At 36.8% G+C, this 21,061-nt stretch overlaps 1 protein-coding gene across 9 annotated transcripts in view; it reads right to left on the minus strand.

Annotated features, from left to right (window-relative positions):
- Positions 1-21,061, minus strand: part of FRY (FRY microtubule binding protein) — a 238,728-nt gene that overhangs the window by 26,952 nt on the left and 190,715 nt on the right. For all 9 annotated transcript variants that reach the window (XM_080577411.1, XM_080577405.1, XM_080577404.1 and 6 more), the window contains 12 exons: positions 20,027-20,225; positions 19,281-19,402; positions 18,190-18,377; positions 17,175-17,269; positions 15,095-15,696; positions 13,259-13,356; positions 12,996-13,166; positions 9,644-9,784; positions 8,746-8,925; positions 7,419-7,580; positions 6,541-6,615; positions 5,351-5,521 (listed from right to left, as the gene is read on the minus strand). In XM_080577411.1, the coding sequence (XP_080433537.1) occupies positions 5,351-5,521; positions 6,541-6,615; positions 7,419-7,580; positions 8,746-8,925; positions 9,644-9,784; positions 12,996-13,166; positions 13,259-13,356; positions 15,095-15,696; positions 17,175-17,269; positions 18,190-18,377; positions 19,281-19,402; positions 20,027-20,225 (2,204 nt within the window). The remainder of the gene's footprint in view (positions 1-5,350; positions 5,522-6,540; positions 6,616-7,418; positions 7,581-8,745; positions 8,926-9,643; positions 9,785-12,995; positions 13,167-13,258; positions 13,357-15,094; positions 15,697-17,174; positions 17,270-18,189; positions 18,378-19,280; positions 19,403-20,026; positions 20,226-21,061) is intronic.

The raw sequence follows: 21,061 nt of genomic DNA on the forward strand, positions 1-21,061 counted from the left end.
GCAATGATAGCAATTTTAAGGTCTTTTTCCCATGATGTTTAAAAATATGAGGAGCACAGGTCATAGCAATGTTTCAGCTGTGAAACATACATTAAAGATTTTTAATTCTTTCTTTATGTACATCACCATAGTGATGAGTTAAGGTAGATTTGAATGCACCCTTCATTTAGCACACAAAATGTAATAGCTGAAGCAGCACTCCTTTTAACTTTTATTCAAGCCTATGTGGTTTATTTTTATAATTTGAGTTACCTGAAACTATACTTTGAGAAGTATAGTACTGAGTAAGATTTCACTTTTTAAAAAGGATACAGTCGAATGAACCGGACATTTTAGGTTAACTTTCAATTTGGATTTTCACATACAGTTGCATAAAGCTGAATGCATTACGCAAATAGCATAACTTTGTTAGGCTGGTGAACTGATACAAAGATCACTTAATTTCTTTCATGTATAAAGGTGACAAATAGTTTTCAACCATTTTTCCATTTGCTTATGTATTTTTTCAGCAGACTGTCCTTGGTTTCACTAGTTGTGCTAATTCTCTTGCTCCCTTCCTCAAGTTTGGCCAGGTTCCTCTCCAGCAATGCAAGAGCATCTGCAACCACTCCTGCTATGGACCATGGAACCCAAATGAGCCTTACAAAGCAAGGGAAGGTCTACCCAGAAGCATTCAGCAGCAGCTTTGAGCCCTTTCTCTAGGTGAAAACCCTCAACATTACATCAACATGGGAAGGAAATTGATAAAGGAAAGAAACATTTCTTAAAGTTTAAAGATGACTTCTTAAAACAAGACTGTAAGCAGCAGCATTCTTAAACAAGCAAACCAACTGCTCAAAATTCAAGTTGGCAGTGATCTTTTAAATATGAAACTGCTGAATTTGAGAAAAATATGGTTCTGCCTAAAAAATCATAAATGTTAACCAACACTGATTATAGAAAGAGCATATCTTGGGCTCATGCAGATTAAAATTATGTACAATCACAGAAAGAGTGTCAGTTCAGTAATGTACTTCAGCAGATTTCTAATTTTAAACACTTGAGTAATCCCTATTCAGGACTCAGACATTTACTGAGTGGGTGCCTCAAACTGCTTAATGTGCAATTAATTCAATAGCAGTCTTGCCTCCTAAACAATCAAACAATTTGCACAAATAGATCATATTTTGCACCATTGCCCTTTAATGCAATGGATTTTGGAAAATGATTGGAGACAGTTCATTTTTATGACACTGCTCACCTTTCATGAACAAGTATTAGATAAAAAAGAAAGATGTATTTTTAGGAAAAAAAAAAAAAAAAACAAGCCAGGAATGCAAGAACTGTAATCCACAAGAACATGTAGAATTAAGGAAGACACTATATTTAAGAACAAATAAAAATTATTTAGTTTCATCCTGGGACTGGAATCATGTAGTGGTTTTGTGCAGGAAAGGATGAGAAAATATTTAAGATTTAAGAAATTAGGTCTCTAACTCAGAAAAACGATTGTGCGGTTTCCAGCTGCTTATTTTAACAAATTCTAAGGTAATCCATCCTCCCCCATGAACGTTGGAGGATACATGCAGCGATGGGACATCCTCCACAAAAATGTCAGTTACTGAACTAAAAAATAACAAAACAAAGTAAGCAAGCAAGCAAAGATGACCATTATGACCACGATCCTCATGGTGCCTAGGGCAGCTATCAGTGAATTTTGCAGCCCGTGTCTATGGGCCTATTTCTTGTGGTTTTCTTCTGCAATGTGTTAAAGAAGGAAGCCAGCAAAAATAACAGAAATGAAAAGCGACACTTCTAGGGCATGCTATTAGAAGGGGGAAGTGAATTAAAAGTGAGAGAGAAGGGTGAGAGATGAAATAACCCACAGTATTTGGGTTAGCATAACCTTTCTACAGGGACACCCAGAATCATACTGCATTTAAACAAGAGGTCAACACGTATACTGAGGTGGAGTTGGTCTGAAGCAATATTTCCTTCACAGTGAACAAGCAGGAGGGAAGATGTATTTGAGAGGCTGCTCATTTTATCTACAGTAGGAGCAAAGATATCACCTATCTGAAAAGCCACCAGGAACAAACATCAATTCCAGAGAAAAGAGTCACTTATAAACGTGCCTTGCAGCTATTACATAGGACTTTCCACAATCACTGCCCTCTGGTAAAGGCGCAGACTGGCCATTGCAGCTGCTTTAAACATTACCACAATGCAGGGGAAAGGGAGGCACAGAAAGGTCAGAAAAAGGGGAGTAACTCAATGTGGGAGACAGCAGCGTATCACCTTCATAAAGCTGGTAAGAACCACACTTCTTTCAGATGAGATTTTACCTTACTGTATTGACATGGTATGCAAAGTTACAGGAGTCACAAAAACACTGTAGGGTATAGGCAAACGTATTGTGGAAATGGTATGGTAGCACTTCCATATGTTTGTATCTTTTAGAGCACAGGCATTTTGAGACAAAGACATTTCTGTGTTTTTTTGTTTTGTTTTGTTTTCATAGTAACTAATATATACAAACATATATACAAAATACTGTTGTTAATATGTATTTTTTAAAATCACTTCTACAATTCATTCCAATTCTGTGTCATTGCAGTACCCTCTATACATGGATAAACTGCAAGTTTAGTTCCCAAACTCACAAACACTGTTGTGCCTTTTCAGATTTCTCCATAGGGTAAATGATTCCAGAAAGGGTGCTGGGAGTATACAGCTGAATTAAATTAAGCTGTATGAATTAATTAATTTATTCAATTCATTTACGGCTTTAAATTAATTTATCCAACTCATTTAAGGCACTTTAGTCAAAACAACAACTAAACTTTCTGAAGAGGTCTTAGGTATCAGCTTTAGCAAGATGCTAAAAGGAGTCAATGGACTACAACTGAAAAGCTGGGAATTATGTATTATTTGTCCATAGGAACAAATGGCATAAACTTTACTATGTTTTAAATAATTAAGTTCTTTTGTTTTTACACAGTTTTTATGCAGAGATGAAATAGCCCAATTTTGAAATGGTGATACTAGAATTAAGATATTTCAAAGTTTGTCAAGACCATTGAAAATGTCAAAACCAAACATCATAATGAATCAGAATGTCATTTAAAATTTATTTTTTGAAAAAGAACTAAAAAATATTTCTAATACAAGACAGAAATATGAAGCACTGTCAGAAGTGCAAGCACACAACTACCCCCCCCAACCCACACGCTGAAGAGGGGGAGGGCAACAAAAAAACTATGAGGTTATTTTATAATACAAGTTTGCAAGAAGACATAACATATACTAGCACATCTGAGTTCAAGTAGCATTCTTACCTGAAGTTCCTGGGTAGCAGATATAACAGATAGAAAAACAAATAGAAAGAATCTATGTAAAATTACTGTATTAAAGACATCATAGACAAACATTTACCTACAGTTATAACTAATGTTATCACAAAAACTTCAACTCTTCAGCCTATCTTTTAAGTTTGAAAATGTTCATTACTCATCTTCACATCTCTATGAAGTTTCAAAAAAGTATTTTTGATCTGGGGATGATAAAAGCATCACTGACCTGCTTAAATCATTTTTTTTTTTAAAGTCTATTTGTGTTCTTGCTAGTTTGAGTTTTCCAACATTGTTTTACTCATGTTTATGAATATATCAAATTCAGACCTGATTTCAATTGAGTCATTAGAGATATAGCTTCTTCTTCCACGTTTGAATTTGGCTGAAGTATCTATTTCACTAAAATAGTAGTAAATCAGGTAGGACAAGACCTTGGAATGCAAGGTTTCAGATCCATGGCAATTTCAGAGCTGCATTATGTAAAAAATGATATTTTTAGTTATACTTCACATAAAACTTGAGCAGTTTAGTATCTCTTTCACAACCAGCTTAAGACAATCAATATATTGATTAATTCAGGCCTCAGTCTTGAAGTTATCCTCAAATCTTTGCAGGAGCACAGTCCATGAGGGTGAACTCTTTTGGATAGGAATTGTTCTGCACAATTATATGTAATACGTATATGCTTTTAACTGCTGAAGACAAAGAAGAAATTCCTAAATATCACTCACTGGACAAACAATTATTCTATGATAATTAGTCCCAATTCCTTTAAGTATTTTGAAAGTATTTAAGACAGAAACAATTGCAGCCAGTACATTTCTTTGACAAAGCAACCTGGCATTAATGTTCTGTTATTTGTCGTCGTTTGCAAAATAAAGCTCTTTCATAATGTATTTTCAACCACTGACGTCACTTGCTTTTTTATTTTATTTTGAACAAAGCAATGGACAACTGTGAGCCTAAATAACTATACTTTGATAGGAGATTCCTGACTTGGATAATAAGGGCTCCTGTGACAATCTCCTTCCTTCATTCATCCTTTCTCTTCATTGGAAAAAAAAAAGTTAAATTTAGATGTACTTGAGTTCACAGGTAAGGGGTCAGTTTACCTTAAATATTACTACTGTAATTCTACTAGGGGAAAAACTGATTATTTCTTCCTGTACACATGTTCTGATCAGGGTCAAGAGCGATGCCTGGGAGAATCCACTTATAAAACTTAGTCCAGTTTATGATAAGAGTATTGATTAAACCATCAGATTTGATGAGCATTTGCACTCATCAAAAGAGCTAACAATTTCTGAACGTTTAAATAGCAACAAAATTGTTAGACTTGTTTGGCACCCAAACAGAAAGAAGTGCTCCAAATTTGAAACAAGCAAAGTTAAAGAATGCAGCCCCCCCAAATTCTAGCATTTCTTCAACTTTTCCTTCATCAGTTTCAGCTAAAGATGAGCTGACCCGTCAAGACTTGATCTGGGCCCCCAGGCTTCTGCTCCTGCATGAAATCATGAAATCACTGACACCTAAGCAGAGAAGTTACCTCTCTCCAAGCATTAGTGATTTCATCAGCATTTCTAAGAGTAACAACAGCCTGAAGGCCTGAATTCATATTTTGTAGGTTACTCAGAAACCAACAGATTTGGAACAAATTACCTTTTTTTTTTTTAAATCTGCAAATATATTTTTATTAATAATTTAGACATTAAAAAATAGTATTTAAAATAAATTCACTTGAGAGTGAAGTCACTTAAAAGGTATTAGAACAGAGGCTTTATCTTCCAGTAACAGTTTCGCAGTGTTTCCTAAAGTTGATTCAGAAAGGAAGGGTGTGGTAGCCTGTTACTGTTATGCTACTGAAGTAAACACTAAGTGAACATTATAAATAATCTCAACTCAAAGTAAAGTTTATAGTTAAACAGTTAGTTTTCTGTTATAAGAAGAATACAGTCTGTAGTACAAAGAATAGCAAACTGTTTTAATAAAAGAGCTGTTTCAGAGAAAATATACTGTACCTCCCCATCTTCCAGCTCAACATCTAGGAAGTCAAAGTCCCTAAAGACTCTGAATTGTTGTTCACTGTTTGAATCATCCATGTTCTCCTGCTCCCTTGCTCCGTCTTCTGAGGACACCAAGCTTGTCTGGTGCTCAATCAGATCCAAGTCACCACAGGAAGAAAAAATCACCTACAATTCAAAGGAATTCTCTTGTAACAAGCTGTTCACTCCGGTTGTTTCTTCCTAAAAGCTGTAATTGGTTATTCGGAAGACTGTATTTCCAGTACACACCTAATTCCTTCACTGAGTATTTTTAGAACACTCTTTATTATTTATGTTGGACAGGTGCCTTCAGATTAAACTTGTACAAAGAAACAACTTCATACTGCAGGAACGCGTCCAAGAATATTACAGCTACCTCCTAATGGCTGCAGATGGATGTTGCCTGGATGTTTGTATACATTTACAAGAACAAAATTCAGAGGATTTTGCAAAGCAAATATTGTCAAAGGGATGAGATAAGTTCATCAAAAAGCTTCTAGTTAAAAACGATGTTTAAAAATATGTCAAGATTAGAAAACACAACATGCTATAATTTTTCCTTTCTTACTAAAAATAATTATATATGCAATTTAGTTGTGAAGATGCAATGGCCTCCATCTTGCAGCATAATACAAATGATATATAAATAATATTCAAAATAATTCAGAAATTTTCATTTCTCTGTAGAGAATATTTAATAATTATTTCTAGAACTTCCTACTCTGGATGATCTATTGCTTATTTCCTAGCACCAGACAATATTATTTTTTAAAGAGTACAGTTACAAGTAGTATCAAATAGAAAAATCAGATCCCACCTCAGTTTTAATTCTGTAATTTAATTTTGTACTCTATAAAGGCTTTAGATTGGTAATACCACAGATCGTTACTCTCTACCCACTGAGCTGTCATACATAAAGCCTATAACATTACATCTGACACAGAAAAAAAGCATGTAGTTCTGTAAGTAAATAATCTTTAAGTGGGAGGGCCATTTACCCACCGGTCTATATGGTGAGAAATGCAGCATAGACCAGGGTAAATTAGAATGACTGTAATGTGACATTAAATTACGCAAATCAGGTCAACAATACTGGGAAATAGTTCTTTACATTTAAAGTTTTGGGCACAACGAAATACAGAAAGGGTCAATACAAGGCTACTTACTGAAGGGTTTTTACTCAGCCCAACTTCCTGACCACACAGAGAAAGGACATGTACCAGCTTTTCCTTTGTCCTTTTCTAGAAAACAAGATGTTTCTCAAGTTAGCATTTTTTTTAAAGCACTCATTCTCCTGGTGGCTACAAACATACATTAACAATTTTTAATTAGAAGGAACCAGCCAAAGAATTAGTCATTCAGTGCTCACAGGGTTGTTTTCAGAGCAACTGTGCATACAAGTAAAAATAAAAATAGCAGTTAATTATTTTGGTGTTCATTATTTTAAAATTAGCCTATTAATTCTATTGAGCATAATAAGAAAACATTAGATCCTGTGGATCACTTCAAAAGGACAGTTCAGAACCTTAAAATTAAGCACATACATAATTATGTTTTGCAGAATTGGAGGCTGAGTCACTCCTGTATAATCTGCTACATATATAAAAAAAAAAAGAAAATAAATACAGTTATTCTTCGTGGTTTTATTTTAACTGGCAGCTAATGAAAAATCAATAATGTAATCAAACATCTCTTTTAGGATAACTGTTTCCAGGAATTCTTTTTATTTATTTCCCAAGAAAACAACAGTTAGAAAACTGTACTTGCTGTCTATCTGCTCTCCTTGTTAACATCTGGACTCACTTGTTCGTTTTAGCTAAATGTGACACTGAGGTCTTAGATGCATTTCCTACAGGTTGAAAGAAGGCTGTATTAGAAAACAAACACAGCAGTCCATTTCTGAATCTAAGAGAAAGATAATTCAGCACACACAATCAGATGCTTGTGCTGCCACTCCACAGCCAGTCTGGCGCCCACTGTGCGGTAATTCAATTGCTCCAAGTGCAACTTGTAAATAAATCGTGTGCTACTTTAAAGAGTTTACCTGAGAGTACTGTGGTCTCTTCCAGCTCACAGGAACAAGGACATTGGAGTTAGATCCTGATGAGGTTGAAGAAGTGCTTCGGGTGACAGCCATTGCCCTAGGTTTACCATCTCGTCCAGAAGAACTTTGCAGCTCATCATACCGCCTCCCAATAATTGGAGTCTTAAATAGAGAGTAATTATTTACTAACACAATGCTCCTGGGTGAACTTACAATGGGGCCTGCTACTTAAGTTGCAGGAAAAGATTACTATGAAGATCACAAGCATGGCAGAAACAAGGGGTTCACAAATTTCACATCAATTTGTATGTACATGACTTTCCACTGTGAAATCGCAGTGGCTATACCATACCTAGCAGCGAGTGATTCTGTTCCCTAATAGCTAACATTCAAAACAACTGACAAAATAGTTTATAACAGGAAGTAGCCAAAAACACACACAACCCCAACAACAAAACCAGAAAGCAGAAAGCTTATGAAATTCATTTCAAATCCAGATTTCTTGCCCCCCATCCCCCCTTTTCTTCCCCCATGTTTCTACATAGAATCATTGAGGTTGGCAAAGACCTGTACAATCACCTGGTCCAACTGTCCCCCTACCACTAAACCATTTCCCTAGGTCACCCACTAAACCATTTCCCTAGGTCACCACGTCCAAGCTTTCCTTAAACACCCCCAGGGACTGTGACTCCACCGTACATTAAACAACAAGAAAAAGCCCTTTGTAACAATAATACAAGATGCCTTTTTATGTTCCTATTTCCTTTTAACCCAAAGTCTCACTATTATCTCTATAAATTCCATAATACTGTGAGCAATCATGCAGGTACATAACTATAAACAGAGTGAGTTGCCCATTAAAGTCAACAGGACCATTCAGTTCTATAAAGTTAAAAGGTGTATAGGATTTGCAGGATAAACACTGCTGTAAAAGAGTTCAGTCAGAAGCCAGGCAGTACTGCCTTAAAGGACAGTGAACATTGGCATCCAAGTATAAAATGCTTGGGGGAGATATATTATACACATAGTGTATTTACATATTACAGTTGGTGTAATTGCAACATAGCTTTTCTACCAGGGACTTTTAAACAAAACCAAAAATTCCTTCAAAAAAATAATAATAATCTAATGCAAATACAGAAAAAACCCTCCAGTGACTAAATATATCATTATATATGTCCGCGTGGACTGAGAATTTAAGAGATTTTCCTTTTTACAGCTTTCCTTTCTTTCACAAGTTTTCTACTTTCTTAAGAAGCTACAACACGTTTTAAGAATTATCAAATGACAGAAGTAGGGTTTTAAGTAGCAGAATTACAAATAGTACCTCTGAAATATCAAAATGAAACTCTAAAGTCTTCCCCGGTAGCTCCTTGGAAGCACTGTTCCACACCCGATGTATTTCCATTTTTGAAAGATCACTGTGTTGATATGATGGTAAAACTAAACTGGCAGAACGAGAAACTACCAACTTCAGGATATTCAAGGCTTCTCTCCAGTGAATGCTCTAGAAATAATTACGTTTAATTAGCAAATTAAAGATTTATAAATTCAAAATTATTTACACTTTACAGACATTTTTTTGACACGTAATAAAAATGTGGAATGGGAACAATACTATTCTTTCTCTCTCTTGGCCAGTGCCAAGGTATATACTTCCAGAATAATTTCAACAGGATGGACCAACCCCCTTGCCTCAGGTTAGGGGACTAGCCTGCAAAGCAGAAGACCTGCCAATTTGGCAGAAAAAGGATTTAAAATTTCCCACCTGAATGCCTTGATCATTGGGAATATAGGGGCCATTTCAGATTCCCCATCTGCTTAACAGAAAAACCGACTTGACACAGGCACTTTATATCTGTGAATTCCTAGCAGAGATGTGTATTTACCACTTGCCAAGAGTTGGTGCGGAAGTCTCTGAAGGTAAGTGCTTATACTCACTTACCTCTGAAGGTAAGTGCCCCATGCTAATAATTAAAAAGTGGTCTGCCTGGTATTAAGCTTGCTTCCTGAATCAGTATAGCCACAGCCTAACCCTTACTACACAATGAACACAGCTGAGCATCTTATCTGGAGACACAGAGCCTACTAGGCAGTAGGATGTTTATAAATTAGATATCATGGTGGACAGTCTCAGTCCTCCCTGCTAACTTTGTCCTAAATTCTTACAAAGAAAACAACTTATTAAATATTAAATTTTAATATAAAGAAGATATGGTATTTACCTGTACATATTTTTCAATAGTTTTTAGCACTTCCACATTAAACTGTTTCACAGGGATAGCTGACAGGTCCATATAACTGAGAAGACTGTAGATCATCTGCAAGAGGGACTGCTGCATGCTGGGAAGGCCCTTTTCTAGCAGCTGTTAAAAAGAAAGGTGGATATAATGAAATTTTGAGGCATTTCTCCTTAAGGAAAAAGCTACTAGTCTTATGAATACCATTTGTATGATTTATCTCTCTTCACCCACTGATTTTGCAATAGCATTTTATAAGCATTTTACAAGCAATAATGATAAAAGTGTGAAATAAAAGTAGAGCTTTAAATTGGGAGCCAAATGCCAGTCTGTTTTGATAATGAAACATACATTTTTATATATGCCTGCCCTAACTTATCCAGAAAACAGATTCAGCAGTTAAGTAAAGCGGCAGGTAAGACTTACACTGTGACTGGGAAAACACACCCAATAAAAACAGGGGAGAATTTTTTTATTTCTACCTTTGCTGAAAGTCATGGAAAAAAAAGAAAACAAGTGAAGAAACAAAACTGCTACTATTCAGACATCAATATATATTCATCCAAATATACTTCGCTGCCAGTGCTCACTGGCTGTAACTGCCAAACATTTTCTGTTAAAGAGGAGGTGGAATCCCTGGGTTCTCTTACTGTAGATGCTAATACAAGGAATGGCTTGATCTAAATCCCAGAATTTTGGAACACCTGAATGTATATCCTGGACTACTACAATGTACCTTGGAAATGCAACAGTGCTCTAGCAGATACACGACAGTAATTCAGGAGGCATACAGACAGACACGGTATGTTTGCACATGTTTGAATTAGCTGAAAATTTCCTGGAAGGTAGCAAATTCTTTCATTGGTGACAGGTACTGTCCCTCCCCACAAGTTTCAGAGGTAGTCAAATGTTATTGCTGGATTTTACCAGAAGCTCCAAGATTAGAATCTATCTTTCCATGCAGGTGAACAAAACATTCTTCTACCACTGGTTACTACAAGTATGAAGATCTAGAAAAAAATTACTTCTAAAAAAAAAAAAAGTATGGTGTCTTGTGTCATTAATCCTCCATTAGAGAAAAATGTCAGCTGTTACCCAAGTGGACACTAAAAATTTACTAGATGCCCTCAGTAGCCCAAATGACAAGGCTTCTCTTTTTATTGAATGATAATGCTTCGTGCCAGCTGAAATGAACTGCTCAGGTCGGGCAGACAATGTAATCCCACTAAGTATCTTCTGATTTCTTTAATTGGTAAAAAGGAGCAGGAATTAGTGATTCATAGAACAAAGAACACAAACTTCGCTATTAGCACAGTAGATAGAACTCACTGTGATTTCCCTATTCCTCTGGAAAAAGACAGCAAGACATTTTAAATTAAATGTATTATATGGCAAGCAGCTCCAGTCCATGGATACTTTTACTGAGAGATAAATGTGCTTAGCAGCTGTTTTTCAAAGCAGAATTATAGTCTTTTTCTTGTGTTCCATTACAATCTTGAGTCTGTCCTTGTAAATAACTTTGTATTACCCAGCACATCAGCTGGTATAGCATTTAAGTATAGGAAGAAGGACAGGAAGAAACTTGCTGGATGAGAGGAAGAAATTCTGTGTTCTCTGATAGAGGCTGTTGTATCATATAATCACTTTTGTAAAAGGAAAAGGAGTTACTGGGAAATAGTGGGATTTTTGTCCCTACTGCTGTTTAGAAAGCTGTCCTAGGAACTTTATCTCTGAAAGCTTCTAATTTCCATTCCAGTTTGTATAGATTTGTTGTCAATAGAATCCTTTGGCTTAAACAGCTCTTGCCCCTTAAACTTTAAACATTTGTGGACTTTGACAGTTTTCATTTTCTCTAATTAGTGTATGTGTCTCTTGATAGTCCAAGTGTATATTTGAATACATCATGAATTTCTCATGAGAAGGAGCATTGCAATATAATGAAGAAACAACAACTTTAAAATGCATTTAGAACAATAAGAATTCTTTTGCTCCCAGAAGTAACAAAACCAGCAGCACGATGAAGTTTAGATAACACATCATTTGGATCAGGGATTTTGAGTACAAAGACCTTCCACTGCATTTAGAAAATGAAATCATAACTACTCTCAGTCTTTGACTTGGGTTCACACAAACTGTTTTGAAAAATTGTGGATTCCTCTCTTGGATATGGTAACTATCCAGGGCTTTTCTGGGTCTAGGGTTCCACAGCCTGTTAGCTAAGTTTGTCCCTTTCCTGAAGCAGCAGTTAACTCAGAACTTAAGTTGCCTGGGCTGTCTGCTGCTCATCGAAAGAGTTGCCTCCTTTGCCCTTCCAAATCTGGCAGCCGTTCTGGAAACCCCTTTTCATGGCCACAGCCAGCCGAACAAGATGGTTTCTTGTCCCTTGCTCCTCCACCAGACTGGCAGCTACCCTACACCCATACAAATACTCCCCAGACGTGACTCAGCACAGCTGCAGTCAATGTAAATACAGAGGAAGGAAGTTATGCCTACTGTGCTGTCATCCTGTGATGATGGTGTTATGTGAGGAATGTGCCTTAATTATGGTCAAAAACCTGCCCGACGTGCTGTTTGTATAGTAGCCTTGTGGCAACCTGCAACAAGGGGAAAGTGCAAACAAAGATTCTCTGTACACATGCGCCCATTTTGATGGGAGCAAGATCACGTTCAATGGCCTTTTCAGAGGTGTCAATAACTGTGCACACAGCACTGCAAGGAAACAGAGGGGCAGATGCTTTCCTAAGGCTGGGAAAGCAAAGGAGAAAGATTTTAACCCTCAATTTTTACAGCATTTTAAAATTAGAAATACAAGTTTGCCTATGAATAAAATGCTTGATTCCAGAGGAATCAGAGTTGTCTTGTTTGAAGAGCTAATAGTTCTTCAGAGTCTCTGAGCTTGAAAACAGACAGGAAAACCTCAAGGTCCTGTTTTGGTGTCTTACAGAACAGTCATGGCTTTCACCATCAGTCAAGATCTGACATGACTGTTACTTAGAGCCCCCACATGCAAACATGGTGAGGAATTGTGGCTTGTGGCAGCAGGGCCAAGCTTGCTCTGAAGTCTGAATGCGGATGCTCAGCCTGGCCTCTCAGGCTCTGAAAACGTGTGCATAGTCAGTATCAGAGACGCCTGCAGGTCTTAGATCCTTTGGCAGTGAGCCTGGCTATTAGAAGCATTACTTTCTTACAGCAATTGTTTCTTTCTGCTAAATTCTGTTCTTTACTTTTCATTAAAAATAACAGCTACACAGAGCTCCCTGTAATGTCCAACACTTCATCTCTTTGGGTCATTAGACAACAACAGAGGTAAAACAGCAAAAATTCTTTGAAAACTTACCTCAGCCAAATACGTAACCATACTCAAAGTAATATCAGCAAATGCTTCATGAAGGTAACGGCAGACCACATTTACCCAGGTAGCACAGTCCCTTGTATAGCTGTGTGTTTTATAAAGGGTCATCACATGTGCAAGATTTGATAGCTTGGGGTTCTTTTCCTCCAAACAAACCTAATTAAATATAAATGTCAACACATGTTAAGAACAAAACAACTGCATTTTAAAGGTTTGTGGATGTACACAACAGTAAATAATTTTGATACCTGTGCAATCCTTTCAGCTACATCTTTACAAAACTGGTTTGGGCTGTCAAAATGTTGAATTAAATGGGGCAGAAGACACAAAACATTCAGTGGAAACCCTAGAACAGGAAAATAAAGAAAAAAATGGATATTCCTGATGTTAACAGCCACAGAGATCTTTAAGATGGTATTTTATGGGAGGTCACAGTTTCAATATTACATTACACAAAGACTCAGACTCTGTCAAATTGTTCACACCACTGGCCACACCACATCCTTCATAAAAGGGGCCTTAATTTGAAAATCCAGTCTATCAGTTAGGTACCAGTACTGTCATAAAACATGATCCCATTTCTACAAATAATACCACAGAAACAGGTATTTATTTACAGAGTAAAATATCTCACAAAAGTATATGCTTTATTCTTACTAGAGAGTATTTTTATCTTTTCCACTTAATGGGCTTACTGACAGTTTTAACTGGTGGCATTTTGATTACTGCTGCTAAAACACATAAAGAAATTCAGAGAGTATTGTTAAACAAACAACAGTTTTGGTCAGTCTGACACACACAGCTTCCATTGTTTCACACTGTTGAAGTTAGTAGTAATAGTACTGAATCAAAATTCTGATATAAGTAGTCAGATGAAACTTCTCAAATGGGTGCTTTTGAAGCTAGGAAATGGCTCCTGCACCAAGTGCCAGCCCCTGTCATCAGTGTAAAGGTTCCGATGAGCTGGGATTCAGCTCTTCTGCACCAACTTACAGCTGGCTCAAGTCGATGAACTACACGCAGTGGCTGTTATGAGGAGCTGTAACAAAAGCTGCTCCAGTTCAGGTGGGAGCTGAGAGCTTAGAAATCAAGTAATGGTAACCAGACATAATCAGTTTTTTGGAAATAATCTGAACATACAAAAAATAATATTCTAACCATTCATGTCATTTGGTTTCACGTAATTAAATAAGTGGCCTAAGTTAGGAACAAAACTTCCTTAGGCTTCCTCTATACTTGGGGAAAAGAAGAAGATACCTCCAGATGGTACCTTCACAGCCCATGTGTGAATTGCCCAGCCAAAGTCTGGAACATATGCACCACATGAGTGCTTAGAGAAGAACAGGCTGTTCATTGCATTTGTCTCCTTACTCTGTGTCTAAGCTTGTTATGACTTAGTTGTGAGGCCTGCAGAATTGTCTTAACATCTGTGTTTCTGTCAGAAAGAAGAATAAAAATCTGGAATAGTACAGAAACTCTCTTCAAGAAATATAATTACGAAGTGGTCAAAAGCTCAACTAAATAATTTAAGATTTTAGAATGTTACCTTACTTCCTTATAACCAAGGCCTCTCTCCTCCTCACTCATTACTGTGCTATTGTAGTTACTCTAAAAAGCATACAGGAATTTTCAATACATACGCTTCTAAGAAAAATTCCATGAAGCTCTAATTAAAAATCCCATGAAGATCCCATGAAGCTAATTTAAAATCAAATAATCTGTAATTCTGAAAATAATTCAATAGAAAAAGTGGCCAAAATTGGTTATAAAAATTGTCAGTATCTCTTTACACAGTTATTTTATCAGCACTCAGAAACTGTATATGCTGCTGAGCCCTAAAGGTGAAATGTTGAATAATACATGACCGCTCTCCTCCTAAACTTTTTGTTCAATAGATTCACCTTCCAGAAACATGTTATGTTGCTATGAAATTTTAAAAAGCAAACTAAATCCAAAGCAAGACTAGATTATTATATATTAAAAGACAAAGTGCCATTTTTGGTTTTATGCAAGTAGCCTAAAGAGGTCTGTCATCAAACGTCAAAGCAATATAAACTGAAAAAATGAAAATATACTGGTTTTACCTATAGCTTGAGAGGAATCCACCATGGATATTCGAGACACTGGTGTCAGCAAACTGAAGAGCTGTAGTGTGAGATCGGTGGTAGTAAGGGAGGTGAATCCTTTCAGGAGTAGCTGCTGAAGTCCTGAGAAGTCTGCCCACTTCAACTGTCCCTGCAGCTTCTCTAACTTCTCCCGGTTTTCGGCTTTATCTAGTGGCAAATGAGCCAGAAGTTTATTCAGTAACCTCAATGCCATCAGATACTCAAACTCAAAGTCAGATTCCATCAAAGCCACAGCAACCCAGAAGATAGTGGCCAGTAGATTGGTTGGATTGTTAATATGGGATGGGTCAGTGAGACTGTCCTTTAGAGAAGATGAACTTCTGGTTTTAGAGGAGAGGCCTTGTTGTGTGCATGCCTGGATTCTGTCTAGCGTTGCACTGCGGGGTGGATCTGAGCACTTGTCCACATCTCCAAACTTTTTGGGTACAGAGAAGCTCCTCTGGTGCCGGCTTCGTTCAGCAGTGGCTGTGTTACCGCTTGCAGGATTTACATTCAGCTGTCCCGTGCTCTTCCGGTTTGCCGTCAGCTTGGTGCTTGATGTTAAATCTGGTGAAGATGAACTGAACCCAAAACACAGAGCATATATTGTAATGTCTGAATTCACTGCTTGAAACTTGTACATATTGAATGCAAGTCAGGTACTTATCAAAATGTAAATATTTAAACAGGAAAAGTAAAACATCAAACTGTCTAATGCCTCCAGTCTTTTTTATTCCAGAAGTGCCCACAGACATGACTGAAGTGAGGTTCCTGTGGTGCTGCACCAAACCATAGCAGGACAGCCTACAGTCTCGGTAGGTATGAATGACAAGGGGATAGGAGAGACAGAGCTGTGAAGTGACTTGTGGAAGTGCCGGTATGAAATGGCAGTGTTGTACTTAAAAATGCCCTCATCAGTGGAGAAACCTGAACAGCATGTAGATAAAATGTACAATGGTTTACGGACCTATGTGAAGAACTGTGGGAATTAAAAACAGTGTACCTTAAGCAGAATGACAAATAAGCTACTTTACCTTCAAGAGACCTGTCCTGTGGTTGCCTACACTTCCTTTGCTAGTAGAGGTCCTTCAGAAACCTTGTCGTCATTGCATTCCCCTGCCTGAATCCTAGTATCTCTTTAAGATAGTTTATAGAAAGCAGAGGATTTTCAATTCTAATGATTTATGCCTCATGGGATAGTCTAGACAATCGCTATCAATTATCTGTACAGATGAACCATCTGTGTTGATACATAAAAGGGAAATTTGGGCTGGAGAACAGCTAATTCCTGACTCTCTGTCCCTATTCCCAACTCATAATACTGTAGGTCTGTACTGTTTATAATTTTTGAGGAGGATTTTATGGAATCAGTAGTGTTAAGGTAAAGAATATTGGTTTTTATCCTGTGTGTAAAGCTTGGTAGCTTACAGTAACTTTTCTAAACACATTCCCCATTATGTTCTTGCTATTAGGAGTTGGATAGACATTCAATTTCCTCTCAGTAGTGTCAACAGCTGTGTTATGGAAGGAGTCTGAAATTTCCCGTCGTGTAATAGTCTACTTTAAGGCCAAGGGTCTCATAAAGATGGTCTAGACCTCTGGCAAAATCCGTAAGTTATCTACATATGGGAAAAAATTCACTCTAGTTTTACTGACAACAACCCATGATCATTTACTTGTTGAGGAGTACTTCATTTGAGAACAAAAGGATGTATGAAATCTGTATTCTAAACCACCATTTTTTTGTAGATATGTTTTCAAGGATACAGTACAAAAACACAAAGTACGAAAAAGACAGTATTTTTCAAATATATTTAAATAAATTATATCCAAGTGGTAACATGGCAGAATTTACAACGCATTGGAAGGTTCCATTAGTTATATCAACATTATTTCAACTATTGCAAAATTTGGCAGACATATGCTCTTAGTCTAGTTCTATGTAGGTTACAAATGATCCCAATCATATCAAATCATTTTATGCTGTCAGATTACAGAACGGCACTTAGTATTATGAAAATTTGAAAAAAAAGATATAGTAAGGGAAACAGGCTCTTACCGAGATAACACCGTCAAAAGATCACTGTTCTTCAAACAATCAGACAGATTATCCACTGCAGCTTCCAAAGTAAGTAGTGCTTCCATTACATACCCCTGTCAATGCATGAGGTTAGCCATTTCAACAAAGATACTCAAAATAGTGAATATTCAAAAATATACATCTCATAAAAGAAACAAAGTCATCTACTGAAAATAATTTCTCCTGAAACTAGAACAACATTCACACTAGTGCCATTATCCTGAACATTAGAAGTCACTACAAGTGTTTTATTTTCTGCCTCTGAATGATCTATGAAGGCATGCAAGAAGAGCACGTCTCATCAGGGGACTGGTAATGGCATACAGAACCTCTGACTTGCAGGTCACTGATTTAAATTCTGCACAAGCTATTGTGACAGAATATTACTGTCATCTTGTGGCAGTTTCATTACCTAGTTAAAATATGGAAGTGATGTCAGTCTATTTCTTATTAAGAGCTAGTAGTTCTCTTTATTTAAGCCGTGAATCTCTTAATAGGCTCTGAACAGTTTGTTCAGCTGAAGTGAATGAAAATCTCAGTTCACTGAGAGAGGACTAGGTCAAGTTAGGTTAGTGTAAGTTTTGTATTGTTATGGATGGTGTGGATTTCTTTATTCTAAAATATGTAATCATTTGAGAAATGAGGTGGTGTCTACTCCATGTTGTTAGATTACATTAGCAGATAGAATGATGGGCTTCTTAAACACAAATTAATGATATGAAAAGGGAAAAGATGATCATAATGAAGATATAATTTTCAGTAACAATTACTAGAGGCCTTCTAGGTGTTCTCTATAGTACTATATAAGATTTGAACAGCCTGAGAAAGGCTTTTATAAGGTACATACAGGTTCGGTGAATTCAGAGGTACCCTTTTTTAAGGCCACATTCTACCTCGCATCACTTGACTCCAGAACTCCTTGTTAAAACCATAGCTTTAAATTAAATATACCTTAAATCAACAGTACTACAAAGCATTATGTACACATATATACCTGAATCTCATCTCCATGCTCTCCAATAACTTCCACCAATCTTGACAGGAGGTCAGACAATGCATGTGCAGAAAGGGGCTGCTTTAGGGCCCTGAATATCTGGAAAGAGCGACCTGCATAGTGTCTTGAAGAGCTTGAAAGAGCTGTTTGTAAAGCAACTTCACTCAGATGCTGCTCCAAATGAAAACCTAAGCAAAAGAATAGTATGTCATTCTTTTTTTATTATTATTTTTATTTTATTATTATAGACCTTACTGTGGATCATGTACAGACTGAAACAACACAATGGGGAGGGCATGCACTGTAGTGCATCTTGCAAACCCTGTAAGAAATGGGGATGCAGAAAAGTCTTGTTTGGGAAGAGTTTCCCAATTTTTATATTTATTTCACACAGAATATAAGAAAATAAACTGTGCAAAACCGAAATTCTGAGTCTGGAAAGGTCTGTTTTGTTCAGCAAAAAATTAAATTCTTCATCTGATTTCAAGTTTTTTAAAATTCTTGGACAAATTTTGAAGTCACACACTATTCTTACTGGCGGCAACGCAGTAACTTCTAAACACTCCCAGACCCAAAGCCAAGCTGAATTAGAAGTCTTCCTAGTAGCTTCAGTAGACTTTGGATAAGATCTTAAATATAAATACTGATTCTCCAGTCTGCTTTGATCTTGGAAGATTGTTAATTAGAGTCTGTGTCAGTATTCAAAACATGTTTGGTATATTTCCTATGTTCTAAAAGCATAATAAATTAAAACTAAAATTTAATTGCCAAAAGCAATTAACAAAAGTACATTTACTTAGTAACTGCAATTTATTTCACCAACAGGCCATAGAGGAGTTTTTAACTGCTAAACAATCAATCAAAAAGCTTTCCAACAACAACTTTGAAGGAATGCTTGATTTAACATTCAGCTGTAGTCCAATCTAACATGATTTTTTTAAAGCAATTATTTCATGTCATTCAACCTTCTTAAGACATACAATACACTGTGTTTCTGCATAAGCAGATCTACTAAATCAGAGTGATAAACATTCAGTGTGACCTTGAAAGAATATTCTTTTGTTATTGAAGCAAAAAAAAATAATTACTACCTGACTTGGAATCTTTAAATACAGATACAACATGACGCAGAAAATTAGTAAGCTGCTCAGCGCTCTTGGTGTTCTGATTTTTAGGTGTGATATCTTCATGGCACCACAGTGGACCAAATGCCCTTAAAGAAATACGTAACAAAGTACAAAATTGCTTTATCTGAAATAAATATAATCAGTTAAAACATGCAAACTGTAAATGCAATTACATATTTCCAGGGCCACAGCCTGGAAAACATGCAACCAAAGAGAATTTTATGATCAAGATAAAGTAAATAAGTATTCCTATGCTGTATTTTACAAAACCTCTCACTTAAATTATACATCCCATTTGCAAAAACAAATCCCTGGTTTTAAATTTGATATTGTGTCTAGGATCTGCCAGCTGTAGTCAGTAGTTAATATTAGTTTCACCATGGCCTTTCACTATGCCCTGTGTACCTCCTGTCTACTTGTATGATAATAAAACTCTTTTTCTATTAGCTTACTGTTGAACATAATACTATCAGTAAATTAAACATTTTATTGCTATCAGGCAAGATTTTTTCTCATGTTCCTGACACTGTAATGCCTTGAAATTCCTACCTACTACTATAGGTATCAACAAAAGAGGAATGGGAGTCCGTAATTACTATAAAATCTCTGACATTTTCCTTTGAGTCTTTTAAGTTGCTACAGATAATTGAAGAGAAGTCTTGAAACCATGCATTTCGAGTACAAACGTAACCTCTACTTGTCTCCATTACCTGGTTGTCAGAAACTCAATTAACTTGTTTGCTTTCTCATCTGTTTCAGCAGTGGTATCCATGTCCTCAACCTCTTGTGTAATCTGTGGGAGATTTCCACTGCTGCCTCCCAGACTGATACTGGAGGAGGTGGAGCTGGAGCTCAGGCCGGAGTCTGGCACCGGGGACGACTGGTATTCCCGCAGAAAGTCAAAGCCACCTGCCAGCAGAAAGGGAGGAGATAAAGACGGAATGTGCTGATGGGCCAGTGTTAGAGATGAATGTGTCCACCAGGAAGCTCTCTTCAAAGAGTCAGCAGCAGAAACCTTCTACTGGGAACCACAGGAGAAACCTGCAGAATGCAACAGCCCTCAAACACCAACGGGAGTGAAAATGGTAGTGTTTTTAAATGTGCAGAATGCAATGTGAAATGAAGAACATCATAGTCAAGACAGATTTTTTTTTTGGCTAATGGGACACAGAAAAGCCCTCTGTAAGATGGACTTTTTAGGACAAAGATGCTGTCCTTAATTTTACAAATGCAATGGAAACCAAGACACAACGCTTAAGGCCTCTGTTCAACACCTTTAACTGTAAACACTGAGCTGCTCTTATTAAATTTTCATCATTAAGGTTAAACAACTGAGTAAGAGTTCTGCTGGATCAAAAATTTGCCATTCAACTTCAGAGCTGGATTTAGATACTAAGACCTGTTTTCTTAAGGTTAGATTGCTAGTCATCTTAGGCCATATGTACAGAAAAATTGGCCTTGTGAGAAGACAGGGAGCAGAAGGGGTTATTTGTTGCAGGTTAGGAGTCAGTCTCCTAATTTCGTTGCCTGGCTGTATGTGCAATGAACCTGAGCTGAAGTATTTTATTTAGGATTCTTCACTATAGCTATTCACTCACACTTTGACTCTTTAAATTAGCTGATCAAAAAAGAATCCAAATACAACGTGTTGACATCTTTTTGGACTCAAGAGGCCAAGACACAGAGTACCAATTATGCTTTCAGAGATAGGAATAAAAAGAGTGTTTCATTTTGGCAGAAAAACA

The sequence above is a fragment of the Anser brachyrhynchus genome (assembly GCF_964034855.1).
Source record: "Anser brachyrhynchus genome assembly, chromosome: 1".
NCBI lineage: Eukaryota > Metazoa > Chordata > Aves > Anseriformes > Anatidae > Anser > Anser brachyrhynchus.